This window comes from Rhinolophus hipposideros (genome assembly GCF_964194185.1).
Source record: "Rhinolophus hipposideros genome assembly, chromosome: 18".
Lineage (NCBI taxonomy): Eukaryota > Metazoa > Chordata > Mammalia > Chiroptera > Rhinolophidae > Rhinolophus > Rhinolophus hipposideros.
In genome coordinates, this window is record NC_138064.1 from 29,247,033 (window position 1) to 29,262,120 (window position 15,088).

Consider the following 15,088-nt stretch of genomic DNA (forward strand, 5'->3'; position numbering starts at 1 on the left):
GGGTAAATTTGGTGGGAGTTACCTGCCTCCTCCTAGGCAACCTTGCTATTAGGTGACATGTTTTAATTAAAGCAAGTGTCAGACAGAATTCTAGCCTACGTTCAGCTACTTATTAACAAGTATGCACAAAAACATACACTGAATCCTTGTCCAAGTCCCAATTCTCTCTTTTTAAGCGCTTGAATAAGCGCTTCACATAAAATGGTCACTCTGAGGCAAATATAACAATATTCTCATGATGGGACCAGTTAACTTTTTAGTAATTCTTCATTACATAGGAAGCAGCTATTCTGAATAAGTTGTAGAATTAGGGTGCTCTCCCAAAAGTATTCGACTGGGGAGCTCATCTGGCTCTTACACCCCTGCAAGGGGTGTACAACATTTTTAGCCATACACCTTATTTCCCTGAGGGTATATATTTTCTATCATGTCTCTGGAGCAAATTCACATAGTAATAGTTGAAACACATGTCTTTGAAGTGTGGACCACTAATCATGGCATTTCAAATGTTAACTCAGCACCCCTAAAGTGTCAATTAAAGTAATGTGCACGTGCACGTACCCATGCTACTGTCTAAACGGGAAGTATATTAAGGTAAATGACAGAAAATCTAACAATTATGTCACTGTTCGCATGAATAGATAAAAAGCTACTGGGGTAGGCTGAACAATGTCCCCCAAAGATGCCCATGTCCCAATCCCCAGATTAAACTGCTTTATCAAACACATGTTAGGCTAACTGAGTCTCCATTAGAGAATGTTAACATATCAAAATGGGACATCAAATTAGAAGAATTCAATTCCACAAAGGAAAGGGTTTGAAGAAACTGGAAGCTCTTGAGTGATTTTCAGGTTAGAGATGAGGAAAATTCCCTGGGTTCTACTTTATGACGAGATGAGGAAAATTCCCTGGGTTCTACTTTATGCTGAGATAGAACCAAGAAATGAAAATCAGCGAAGCTTTTGGAGACAGAATTACTGTTCAAAGCATTACTGTTCAAAGCATTGCTGTGAAATCAGATACAATCTAAGGTGACGTGGAAGAAATGCAAAAGCTTTGGTTTTGTCATTTATATGCTTGCTCCCAAGGTTATAGAGATTAAATAAGAATATATCTTGCTCTATGATTAGCTGGCTCAGTCCTTCCCTTATAGGCACACAATACGTGGTAGTTGCTAGTTACAACAGGCAGATTGTTACAATCAGAACTTCAGGAGGAGATAAATGCCAAAATGCCAGAACATTCAGTTGTTCCAGGAATCCCTGGATAAGTGCCTTCTGTGTGTACAATTATACATACTCTATAGGCCATTTGGAAAATACCATTTTCCTTCTAAAGTATACGAGTTGTGCCCATGAAGCATAAGAAAAACTCCGTTTCAGTACAGGGTGTTTCCTGCATTCCAGCCAAATCCTGATGAATATTCAAGGCAGGTCACTGTGACTTGCTAACTCTACCATTTATCCACTAAACCAACATCTTCCTACAATATTGGCTTCTTTCTCCAAGTTGGCAGAAGGCCACCTGAATAAGCTTTTACTCTCTGCTTTGAAAAATGTATAATTCTCCTGGTTCCTAATTAGCAATACTCGAATCACCATCAGGAAGGAAGAAAGGCAAACAAGGAGAGAGGCAGAGGAAAAAAGGGTAACTTAATTTATTCTAAGATGTTTTGGGGGCCACTATAAAATGATTGGATTGGGTTTAGACTTTTACTGTGGTGGCAGGATTGCATCCTGCAAAAGAAATTTGGTACAAAAGTAAAATGCTTCCTATTCTGATAGCTTCTATAGCAAGGGCTCTCAACCTATAATGTTCCCGTTAAACTACCACTGAAGGTTAGCAAGAAGTTCCCTTTGTTTTCAGTATGTAACCAGGCCTCTGCAATTTCTCAAATGGGACAGCAAATCTTAATGGAGGAGAAGCCCAAGCTTCTGGTTGAGCTGGAAATACTGGGGATATCTTTTATAATTTTGACTTTAGCCCTTTTTCTTTTAGCAAGAAAAGGAAAGTGATAAGGAAGAAAGCAGCTCAACAGTAAAAGGAAAACAGGTGTAAAGATAAAAAGGGTTTAAAGATAAAATATAAGTGTTTCAATAAAGTGAACCTGGGGTGGGGCCAAAAATCCCCTTTCGGTGTCATAGTTGGGTTTTTTCTCTTACCTTCCACATTTCATTCTGAGGCAATGGGCAAGTACTGCAATTCTAGAATAATTAAAAAATAATAATAATTCCCCCAATAGTGGACTTCCTAGTATTCTTTTGTAAATGTGAAGTAAGTATATCTATGTTCTAAATAATTTTCTGTATTATTACCTGTGAAATAATAGTGGAAACTTCAGAGGCATTAACTTGAACAGGAAGGGGAAAGGGTAGCTGAGGGCTCCCTTGCTTGCTGTGCATTTATATCACCTGTTAGCATTTATGTCACCCCTGCACAGATAAAGTCACAGCATGGTGGGAGATAACCAATATCAGGCTTATAAACTGGCTATGTCCAAGTGGGACAATGCTACTGCTGGTTTAAAAGGTTGAGCTGAAGTTGGTATGAGTATAAATCCTGGGGTATAAATCCTGGAGTATAAATTGTAGCCTTGTAGGCCTCCTGAATTCAAAGAGCAGAAGTTATCTCTGGGAAGATAGAAACACACAGCTGTGGCTTTGCGTTAGGTCTCTTGGCGTTCCTTTAGCCTATGGGTTTTCAATCTTTAGGTAGGTAAAGTACCTGTATGCTCATATGCTTTAGCTTCTCTAGCACTGACAGATTATATCTTTTGGCAACCATTCAGTGCATTCATTCATTCATTCATTCATTCATTCATTTTATATATTATTTTAATTTTAACGTTTATTTTGAAATAATTGCAGCCTTACAAAAATGTTGCAAAGATAGTACAAAGAATTAATTACCATATATCCTTGAACCAGATTTCCGAAATGTTAACATTACATTTGCTTTATCAAACTCTGTGTGTGTGTCTGTGTATACACACCATTATTATTTTTCTGAAACACCCGAGAATAAGTTGCAGCTACAATATCCCTTTGCCCCCAAAGTAAAAATACTTTAGTATTTTTCATACAAACAAGCACATTCTCTTACATAACACAGTAAAATTATAAAGAGCAGAAAATTATTACAGGCACGTGTTGTTTACCGATGGAGCTGTGTTCTGAGAAATGCCTCTTTAGGCGATTTCAGCACTGTACAATCACCACAGAGCGCATTTACACAGATCGTAAAGCCTAATACTTACCTAAGCGTTATGGTCTAGCCTATTGCTCCTGGGCTCCAAGCCTGTACAGCATGTTACTGCTGAGCGCTGCAGGCAACTGTAATGCAACGGTAAGTATTTGTGTTGCTAAACATATCTTACACATAGAAAAGGTACAGTCAAAATATGGTAGAAAAGATTAAAAATGGTGCACCTGTATAGGGCCCTTACCAGGCATGGAGCTTGCATGCTTTGAGTGAATCAGTGAGTGAGTGTAAGTGCTCTGAGTGAGTCAGTGAGTGAGTGTGAGTGAGTGTAAAGACCTAGGACATGACTGTACACTACTGTAGATTTTATAAACACTGTCCCAGCTCACCCTGCCTCCTTCTGAGACGGTCAGAAATAGAACACTGAAGGTGCCAATGCTGCTCCTTGAACAGGGATGTGGGCTGGACTGATGGGAAATATCGAGGGGAAACTGGGTAAGACACAGATCACCATAATAGTGACCGTCAGGAGGGCGTGAAAGGCGTCCCAAGGATCAGTAGGTATAAGAAATCAAGATGAGATAAAGGGACATAGGGGATTGTCATGGCAATGTGGTTTTGGCTATGGGATGTTAGAGCAGTGGAGTAAGTAAATTTGTGGTGTTCATAATAAGGAGAGTGTTTAACTTAAAGAGGGTGTAGAACCGAGGATGTAATATTTTGACTTTGGAAGTTTGTTTTTGGTTCCATTGACCCTATCAGGCACAGAGTACTCTTTCTGGCATTGAATAGATGGAAGAAATAAAACATATCTGTGCTTTATATCATGACAACCCCAAAATATTTCCAAAGTACAGGGACAGGCTGGCTCCACACGACCACAGAAAGCTTTTGCTAAAGCGACAGTGGCTCTTTTTACTTGCTAAAAGACCGCTCCTGTGGGTCTGTGTCCTGGTATGAGAGTTTAGGCTCTCAAGAAAGACTTACAGCAATGTACTCTGAAGGCCATGCTAGACCTGGGAGGGCTGTAGCGCCCTCTGAATAAGTAGTGCTGGAGGGACAGGCTCCTCTGTACTGAAACAGGTGAGTGCCTGACTGATGGAGATGGAATCCTTGCCCTCAAAAGGAAGGTGCTGTGAGTGAGAAAGAATCTGTTGCCAAGCCCCACAGGTATTGCTCCCATCAGAGAAGGAAAACATTCCTCCTGAACCACATATCCTTCCATTTCTTACAGAAAATTCAGCTCCACTATAATCTTATGGGCCCACCATGTGGTCCGCCCTTGACTGAAATATTATATGGCATATGACTGCTGATATATTACTGCTTAACCTATAGACCTTATTCAGTTTGCCAAGTGTTCCATTCATTCTTTTTCATTTTTAAAAGAAAAATTTTCATTTTTTTAGTAAAGGATTACATACAGAAAAATTCACCTTTCTAAGTATATACAGTTCTACGAGATCCAGCAAACACCTAGGAGGCCTCTAGTGGTTTGGGCTGACTGCTTTCCTGACCTTCCCCAAGCTGGAGGGCGTCTCTCAAGTTCTGGGCCCAGGATACGGTCCTGCAGGTTTTATTCTCTTTCCTTCTCCCAGCTGCCATGGGTTGTCATCTGTGTCCTAAAAGTGACACTGTTTGCTGCACGTCCCCCAGCACCTAAAGGTTTTTGTCCCATAGAGGGCTCTGTGCCTTTCCCTGGGGAACTGCTGTTGCACCCTCCAAGACCTGTATTACTCGGGAGCTTTGGGACTTGCTCCATCTCCATTCTCTTGAGCTCTGGTGAGGTCCCCAGAGAAAAGCCTGTGAGTAGGTATGAATTTCCCCTGTGCCTGAAGCTCCCAGGGGTTCTATCCCCTCACACTAGTGACATTTAGCTTTTAGCAATTTGTTAAAAATGTTAGCTGAATTCTTCTCACCAGCTTGGATGACATCTGGCGTCTCCAGCAGGGAAGTGCTTGCCAGTGTCCTATCTCTCCTTGGAGGAGCCTGTGTTTCCTTATATTTTGAGTTAGCTGGTTGCCCTGCACCCACAGCTCTGTGATGCGTTCGAAGAAAGTTGTGATTTCATAGATTAGTTAGCATTTTGTTGTTGTTTTAAGAATGAAAGCAGCCTTTACTAGTTTTCTACATCTTAAGCAGAAGCGAGACATCCATTTTATATTTTTTGATCATCTATACTTTGACTTTACTGAGAAAACAGTTGGAAAGAAAAACTGTTGTTTCCTGACATATCAGTAAGGAAAAAAAAAATCTATTAAAATATTCAAGTAGTTGTGCATTTTTCTTAGAAATTTCTCTCCCAGAGAATAAGCAATCATCTGAAAAACTAAAACAATCACATCTTTAACAGAACAGATCCAAGAATGGGATATAGTGGTTAAGAATCTGCGTTTGACATTTGGATTTAATTATACCTTCAGATAGACAGGTTCTTTCCTGCAGGTTCTTTTGACCCATGCTGAAATCATTGTCTATTATTTTTCTGACACTTTTAAGGGGGGGCAAAACAACCTGATTGGATAGCATTCACCTCTGCCAAGCTACGGCATGGACTTACTTGCTAAAGGCTTTTAGCCAGAGAGTCTGCTCTGAAAGTTATAGAAAGCCTTCAAGTATTTCTAGGGAAACTGGTGGTTTGAAAGAAAAAAAAAGAAAGCCTTTATTGTAGGGACACCCAGCTGCCTGGAATAGCTACAGTGTTAACAATTATATATAAAATATCTATATTATAATGAAAAATAAATTCCTGCACATGGAGGTGATCTTAACATAATAATTGGCTACTCTGAGGTGTTGCCTTCGGGCATACAGTGGCAGTAAATCTACAGTAGCTTTTACCCTTGTTAGGAAATTATGTCATTTCTTAAAGGCACTTAGTCAAAAACATCTATTGAACATTTTTTGTATTAGCTGCTATAGGAATCTGAAAAGAAGTAATTATTCTGAATAATTGTCAGGAAGATATTGAGTCCTCTCTAGACCCACTTCGTCTAAATGTATAATCCCCAGTGATAATTCACCATCACACCACCATCCCAGCTCCTCTGTCCTTTGGGCTTGGGACTGAAAAAGAAACCCCAGATTTCTTTGTAGTATTCTACCATGAACCTTTCATCTCCCTTACACCTGGCTAGGAACCCTCCTGACACCTCAACCAGTAGCCTCATTCATCTCCTTGACAACCCAGAACTACCTTGAACAATGTGCATAGTTGAATGAAGATGTCCTTATTCACCTCCACACAAAAAAACAAAAACAAAAACTTGAGAAATCTAGTTTATACCAAGTGTCTAGTTTATGCCAACGTGTCATTAATCGATACATTTTTCTTAAAAGGATACCTTTCTTATACTTTTTGTGTTTTTTTTTTTTAATTTCTTTAATTAGAATAGAGAATAGGAGACATCAGGCAGGTTATCTTCCCACTGTCCTTCACATCACTTTGGGGACTAGCCACCTAGTCCGTATGTAGGCAGTCCCTTCTATCCCTCAAACTCAAGACGAGGCTGCAGATCTACGCCGAGTTAAGTATGTTTTTCAGTAAGTGTCATGAGATTTGTCTGTTATCCACACATCTCGCCTATTCCTTTTCATTACACCTGTGTTAGCAGTGCAATCTTTGGAAACAACAGATTTTTCTCCTCTCATTTCTCCTGCTTGGATCTCCAGCTTGGAATCTGAGTGTGGGTTTACTGTTTTGGGCTTATTTAACTGGCACCAATTCCTATCCAGGTTTCTGGGGCTGCTAACACCACCAAAAGACTTTTCCTGGTGGGAAAAGACTCTTCTCTCTTGACTCTAAACTGAATAAAGAAGACCAAGTACCCCTGCTTGTCTCCTCTAACCAACTATGAGAGGGGGCACTCCTTCTTGAGTGGTGAGTCTCCTGGGATAGGCCTGGGACATCCGTGCACAACACCCCCTAAACACTCGCTGTGGGTCCTCTATGCTATGGCATTGCGCTTGGCGCAAGGCTTGTCAGGGTGAACAAGACACTCAGTGAATGAGTTCTCTGCAATCTGAGCCTGGTAAGGAACCTGTTTTAAGTCCTGTAGAATTGAATTGAGGAGGCAAAACTGTAACCCTATCCTTGACGTTCATTTAGAAATACAACATGGCAGAGATGAAAAGGGCCTAAGACTTCAGCCAAGCCAACTTGCTGTGGGGGGGGCTACGGATGGGTGCAAGATTCACTTCAACAAGAGAATCTCCACTTGTATTCATTTTATTTTGCACTCTTCTGTATATGTTTAATGAAAGAATTTCCTCCTAGGGATGTGTGCAAGTGTGCAAAGATGTGTAAAACAGTATTCATTGAAAAATTATTTATAATAGGGAAATATTGGAAACAACCTAAGTGTCTATCACCAGGATAACAGACAAATTGTAATCTAGTTATTTAATGGAATACTGTATAGCAGAGAAAACACTAGAACGACACGTATGTTCACAGATTTCAAATAGACAATGCTGAGATTTGAAATACAAATTGGATGCATAAATAGCACTTATTTGACATTTAAAATATGAAAAATAATATTGTACATTGTTTTAGAATATATGCATGTGTAGCTAAAGCATGAAAACATGGATATGAGTGATGCCTATCAACTTCAGAGAGGTTTCCTCTCTCCTTTGGGGGATGGGATTGGCTATACTGGGGTTTCAGTGGTATCTGTAGTATTTCATTTTTTTTAAATGGTGGGATATAGGTGAATGTTTGTCTTTTTCCATATAAATTTTTTGTGTCTGAAATATTTCATGATAACACTTTTAAAAAGAAAGGGTTCTGTTAATTTGAAAAAGCTTGAAAGCTCACAGGCTAGGACAGGGGCTGAGGAGTACGATACTCAAAGTTACAGTGGTCTCCAAGCACCCCTCTGTGGTCCCTCCCAGGAGTAACCATCTAAAGCCCACACCACTTTCTGGGGTGGTAGCTTTCAAACCTTAGCGAGCCTGTGGCAAAGTGCGTATTTTATTCCCACCCCCATCTTTGATTCTCATTTAGTTGGTCTTCTTATTAAGCATACCAATGATTCTAGTGGGCATGGTCAGGATACCTTTGAGAAAGATGCTGAAGGTAAGCAAATCAGATCCCAGGAGCCCATGGTCCTTCCAACCTTTGCCACAGACACATTGCCAACAATGATCTAGAGTTAAGTAGGGGTTGTGTATGGGATCCAAGCGGCATCAGTACTATGACTTTGTGTACTCATGAGTGATTATTCCTGTTTCATGCTCAACATCATGAAAACACTTGAAACCTGTGTGGTTTGGGGGGCAGGGGTAGGGGGTCAGGAGATAATATTAAAATATGGTGGGGACAGTTAAAAGCAAGTCCTGAAATGAAACCATTTTCATTTTTTGAATTAAGGAGGTACTCGATTTAGATAAATAGATTCACGTTGCTACAAATTATCAAGGATGGAACTCACAGTGTGTGGTGAATTATATAAACAATTCTTTGGCATTAATTGGGGAGAGGTGCTATTATATCCTCTTTCTTTCCATTATTAAGATAATACATACTTCTAACATATCAAAACACTTAGAAAAATGTAAAGAAGATTATAAAAATCACTATTAATATCACAACTATTAATTAACAGCTGTTTGTTATTTGTGACCTGATTGATATTTACCTTCATAGTTTGAAATCAGCCATGTGGGAGAATTTGCACCACAAAAATAGGCAAATTCTATAAACCACTGCCTTACTTCTACTCCACACTCGGAGGTTCAACTTTTACTAGAAAAGCATTGAGCCCATCTAATATTATATATATTATAATATAATATATAATATATAATGTATTATATATATATATAATACATATATACATATATATAATTTGTAATTATATATATAATTTAGTTTAAAATTTTTAATTTAATTTAATTTAAAATTATATATATAATATTTATGTATTTATTTTGTATATGTGTGTGCATATATATATATATATATATATTTTTCCCAAATTTAGATAATGTTATAATGCAGTTTTAAAACTGTAAGTACATATCTGATTCAAAGAATATTCTGAGTTATCTTGGAAAACTAACAGGAACATCCCTTTCTTATACTGTGTGTAGGGGGAGCAAGGACCTCAAGGCTTTCCAGGGCCAAAGGGCACAACAGGCCGTGGCTTCCCCGGCCAGAAGGTAAGTATTTCAGGACCTTAAAGAAATGCTTGGGTTTAGAATCTCAATAGCTTAATTTGAACTTTGGAAGAGCTCTCATATACTTGTCACTCCTTATAACTCTCAGAGGAAAAAACATCCATTGGAAAGGGAATCCTTTTGTATTTCCTTTCCTAACTCCCCACGTGCTTACTTTATAAATTCTCATTTTCATCATTCTCAAACACCAGCTGATAAAGGAATAAATCCTTACAACATTACATGTTGAAGATACCAGGTAACTCAGGTATAAAACTATGTAATATTTGAATTTCATGAAGGCAGTGAGCTGATCCAATAGAACTTGAAAGTCTCTTCACTTTGAGATCTCTGGTTCATCAAGAATTGGATTATGGTACGTGGGGGGGATGTAAATAAAATGCTCCCAGTTTTGTTTTGCTTTTGTTTTTTCCTATCATATATTTGCATCAACAAGAACCACAGGTCTTCAAGAAATACCAGTTAAAAATAAACCACATTTTAGAGTTTTTCTTATATGGCTTTAAAATTCACATTCTAAATTTACTTTTCACTATATTATAAAGGGAGAGCATGGAGAACGGGGCGATGTGGGAAAGAAAGGCAATAAAGGGGAAATTGGAGAACCCGGATCTCCAGGAATACAGGCAAGAAGTGATTTTTAAAGTCTTCCTGTAATTTTACACATTAACTAGCTCCAATCGATATTGACTGTTACTCTTCTTCCACTAAGCAGGGGTTACAAGGATCAAAAGGAGACCAAGGACTTACAGTGAGTATCAACCTTAGAGGCTAACTGAGGGTTTGTGCTTGCAAAATTATTACATTCATGTTTTCGCTTTAGAAGTGTGCTATTTAAATGACAGCACTGCTGCAAGCCCAGGGTACACTGAAATGCATGAGGTAATTGAACCGGAATGTGAGGGAGAAATAATATCCGGCAGCCTCATGGTGGAGACATATGACTACTCCCCTCTGATCCCTGGTAGAAATGGTAACAAGGAGGGGAGCTGTTACACAAAGCCACATTGACCAAATGACTTTTTATTTTACATGAGCCTTCACATCTCAGAATGGGGGCTCTTTCTTCCTCAACCAGTTCTTTTAGGAACTGCTCTGAGGAGAACAGCAATCACAAAATCGGGGTTATGTTTATGTACTGATTCCCTTATTCAAAGATTTATGAAATATCTACAAACTTTCCCCTATTCGCCTCCCTACACCATTGCAAACAAAAGCCAACTCTTTAAAGTTCCACAGGGCTCAAAAGTTATAGAATTTCTATAGCAAAGTCTAATTCTTCCTTTCTGACTTGAGGGCACTATATTTCTTTGAGAGCAGAAGAAAGAGAGACTTTCTCTTTTTTCCCGTCTGATTGTTCTGTGGGTCATGGTCTGGGGATGCTGATACTAGGTTCTGTGCTGGGCAAATCCGGGTGTTAGGGTGGTGTGAGTCCACGTAATGGAGGTGAGAGATGAGAGCTGGGCATGTTTCAAACAAAACCTAATGTTATTTTTGTGTGTGGCCCTTCTGTCTTTTCCTCTTTGTTCATTTGCACCACAAGTCAGACACCCCTGCCCCGATGTCTACGGTGGATGAAGCAGCTACATATATAACAATTCCTCCCCAAAAGTATCAGGGGAGAGTGCATGTAAAATGCCCAGAGGAACATTCCCCATAGGTTTATATCCTCCCTCATATTCCAACATGAGGAAAGGAACCGATTTTCTTTATCCATTCATGTGTTCATTCATTTCACCAACATTTATTGGGCGCATACTCTGGGTCAGGCTGTGAAGATAGATACCAGGGAGTGCAAATAATAACCAATAAGAGACTGTGTCTCTGGACTCAAGGAGCTTGCAGCTCTGCAGAGAGAAAGGCAAGCAAAGGATATTCACCTATAGTTTGACAAATGCTATGATAGAAGTAGATACGTGGGTCCAGAGAAGACAAAGTGATGTATGATGATGTTTGGGGCAGATAGGCTTTTATGTCTTAAGCTGAAGGTTTTTAACCAAGAGGCAGAGAGCTTAGAAATAGGGATGTCATCGTTGGCTTTCTAGATTGTAAAAAAAAGGGACTATCAGGAAGGCAAGAATTAAGGAAAAGAGAATTTGCATTCAATGAGACTCCAGTATGTGACGCCCTGTGTTAGAAGACTTCACGTCAGTACCACCGTTATCTGAAATGCAGGGTGCCTGGGGGCCCACGCTTGGGGGAACCCACTCTAGACCTCTAGTCCTTCTCCAGCTGCACCCCTTCCTCCAGGTGAAGAGTCCTCATGGGTGACTAGGGGACGGCCATCCTGAGCACATGCCTCCTCTGGGCCACACTCTGGATACACAGGATCCCAGAGTTGCTGGCCTAAATGCTTTTAGAGAGCTGAGTGTACTGGCCTGTATGTATGGGCCCCCCCCCCCCAGGAAGTGGCCTGGGCAGCTGTTTCCGGGGGCCTTGGACAGAGCTTGGAAGTGAGGACTGTGCTCACCCCTGAATGCTGGCCAAGGCCCCGTGCAGTGCAGGACTAGTGGGGATGGGGTGCTATGAGCAGGGGACAGGCGGTGTCCACAGGCCTGTCTTACTCAAGACCCCACAGTAATCCACATGACAGCTCCATGAGGTAGGTAGGATTATCTGCACTTCAGTGAAGACATGCAAAGTCAGACGGAAAGTTTGAGCAATATGCGCAAAGTCCCTTGCTAGCAAGTAGCAGAGCCCTCACAGCCAGAGTTGGCTTCTCTGAGGCTGCTGCCCTACGAATGCTCTTCATGGCAGGCTCTTTCCTCTTCCCACCCCCATTCTATCCTCATCAAATACATTCGCAAACAGCTATCAGTTGCTGATTCGTTGCAGACTAACAAATTCCTCTTTTACGAGGCAAATACCATTGATGGAGTTCAATATTTTAATAATTCACACCAAATTGCTTTTTAAAAAGATGGTTTCTCCACCTGTCCCTTAAACGTTAGCATTCCCCAGTGTCTGCCCTCCGTCTTCTTTTTCCTGTCTCTAAACTGTCAAGGAGGGACAGCCATTAAAGACAGGGGGATGTAGAGTTTGAAAAGGCTAATTTAACATCATAGTAAAATTGTATGGAGAATTTTTAAAATATTGTTTTTATATTATAAACATAGGAAAGAATATGTGTAACAAATGGGGGGAGGGAGGCACACTGGTGAAAAAAAGGGTTGAGAAGCCCTGCTCCATACAATCATGTTTCCCCAAAAATAAGACCTAGCCGGACCATTAGCTCTAATGTGTCTTTTGGAGCAAAAATTAATATAAGACCGGTATTATATGATATATGATATGATATTAATTATATTACAGTGTATTATATTATATAAGACCTGGTATTATATATTGTGTTATATTATACCTGGTATTATATTATATTATATTATATTATATTATATTATATTATAATTATATTATGTTATACCTGGTCTTATAGTAAAATAAGGCCGGGTCTTATATTAATTATTGCTCCAAAAGATGCATTTGAGCTGATGTTCTGGCTAGGTCTTATTTTCAGAGAAACACGGAATCTCATCTGCCATCCCAGTTTCAACAGCCAACTGTGCACTGGCATTTCTTACATCTGCCTTCAGCTTGAACTGCTCTCCTGAGCACCACACCTTACATCCTCTGCCTCCTGGGCTTCTGCAGCTGGAGGTCCCATCCATGCATCACACTAGGCTGGGCCTAAGCCAAGACCAGTGATCTTCATTCACTCCGCCCCTGCCCTTATTGCATTCTCCCCTGTCTCAGACAGCACACCGTAATCGTTTGGCTCCTCCTAGGTTCCTTCTTCCTCTTCATCCTTTCTTCCAATTACTCACCTATCCCCTTCATTCTCACTCTGAAATGTCCCTGTAGGCCAGTCCTTCCCATCCATTGATACCACCACTGCTTTCTGGTGTCATTTTCTTTGCCTGAGTTATTTAGGAACCTCAAACCCGTCTACTGGTCTATGATCACCTTTCTTAAAAGAAAGTGTGATCACATCTCTTCTTTGTTTAAGGCCACGTGTCTTCTCACTACCCAGGAAAAGTCCACACTCTTCAACAGGACACAAAGAGTTCATCTGTCTTCCACATTTCCTGTCATTCTTTCTGCCATATACCTTGAGTCATAAGTTTACTCAAGTACAGTGTGTAATGCCTTGTGCTTTGTGTGCTTTGTCTGCCTAGAATGCTCCGCCCTCTTCCCCCACCTCATCCTGTGCAGCATCTACATCCCTGAAGCACAGCCCCACCCCACTCTCCAACCCTTGGAATTCCACGTAGACCAACATGGTTCCTTGGCTCCAATCCAACAGCACAGCACTTACAAAAGCATTTTTTCATTTGTCTTTTTCTTACTAGACTATGAATCTTGTGCGAGGTATAAATTTGATGCCTTCACCATTGGCAACACATAACCTAAGTAGTCATTCAGCAATTTTAGTGGAAAGAATGAAACTATTTCAGGCACTTAAAAGTAAAGAATACGAGAAAAAGATTCATATACACATATGACTACATAAAGCATGTTAGACCTGGTTTTCCCATAAAAGCACATTGAAAAGAATTAAAGTGCAACGTTGATACATAAATTATTCTTACAAGTCAATAAAAGACAAACATCTTAATAGTAAAATGGACAAAGGACATACAAAAACTATATACAAGTGAATACAACTTGGAAACGTGTATATGAAATAAAATTTAGCCTCCTTAATAATCAAATAAGTACAATTTAAAACAATGACATGTTTTGCTCTATCAAATGGCAAAGATTATATAATAATACTAACCAGTATGGTGTGTCTAAAATAAAACAGGGTTACTTGTATACTGCTGGTAGAGGAGTCACTACTACAACTTTTCTGCAGGGCAGTTTGGCAGTATGCATCAAGAGTCTTAAAATAAGGTGTCAGAGGGGTACTGGACTTATTGGGGCAATCACTTCATAGATTATATAAATGCCTAAACACTGCACTATACACCTGAAACTAATATACAGTAATATTGAATGTCAACTATAATTAAATATATATCGTCATGGGATGTAGAGTACAGCATGGGGAACATAGTCAATCGTACTGTAATAGCTATGTACGACATCAGATGGGTAGTAGACTTGGGGGGGATTATCACTTTGTAAGGAGTGTAAATGGCTAATCATTATGTTGTTCTGTACACCTGAAACTAATAAAGTAAACAAAAGAGGGTCTTAAAATAGCCATGCATTTGACGTCAGTAATCAAGTTTTTCAGAATACTAAATAATGTGGGGAATTAACTGATATGACATTAAGTGAAAAACTATAACCATAAAACTTGATATATAGTATTCACCTGTAAAAAAAACTAAACATAAATATATAAATATATGCATTTCCCCTTTCTAAATATACAATATAAATATATAAATATATGCATTTTCCTTTTCTTGAAACATTCTAGTTCCAGGTTTATTAAATGCCTCTCTGTGAAAAAACATGATGAAGCCTGAAAAAAAAACAAACACACACACAAAAAAACCTGTTGACTCTCTCTTTTTATATAATTTTATTAATTTCATACTGGGAATTCTTTTTAAAAGTTCTTGGAATCATTGACTTGTACTTAATTTACAGTAAAAAAATAAATTAAAATGCCCTGAAGAGTCCCTATATATCACCTTCACCCTAATTCTGTCATTATAGATTTTTTTCTTTAAAACTTTACTTATGC

At 39.3% G+C, this 15,088-nt stretch overlaps 1 protein-coding gene across 1 annotated transcript in view; it reads left to right on the top strand.

Moving 5' to 3' along the window:
- COL28A1 (collagen type XXVIII alpha 1 chain) overlaps positions 1–15,088 on the top strand; it is a gene marked incomplete at its 5' end in the record, with an annotated part of 138,117 nt that overhangs the window by 104,500 nt on the left and 18,529 nt on the right. Inside the window, 3 exons of the mRNA XM_081079633.1 lie at positions 9,301–9,369; positions 9,933–10,013; positions 10,103–10,138. Of these exons, the coding sequence (XP_080935759.1) occupies positions 9,301–9,369; positions 9,933–10,013; positions 10,103–10,138 (186 nt within the window). The remainder of the gene's footprint in view (positions 1–9,300; positions 9,370–9,932; positions 10,014–10,102; positions 10,139–15,088) is intronic.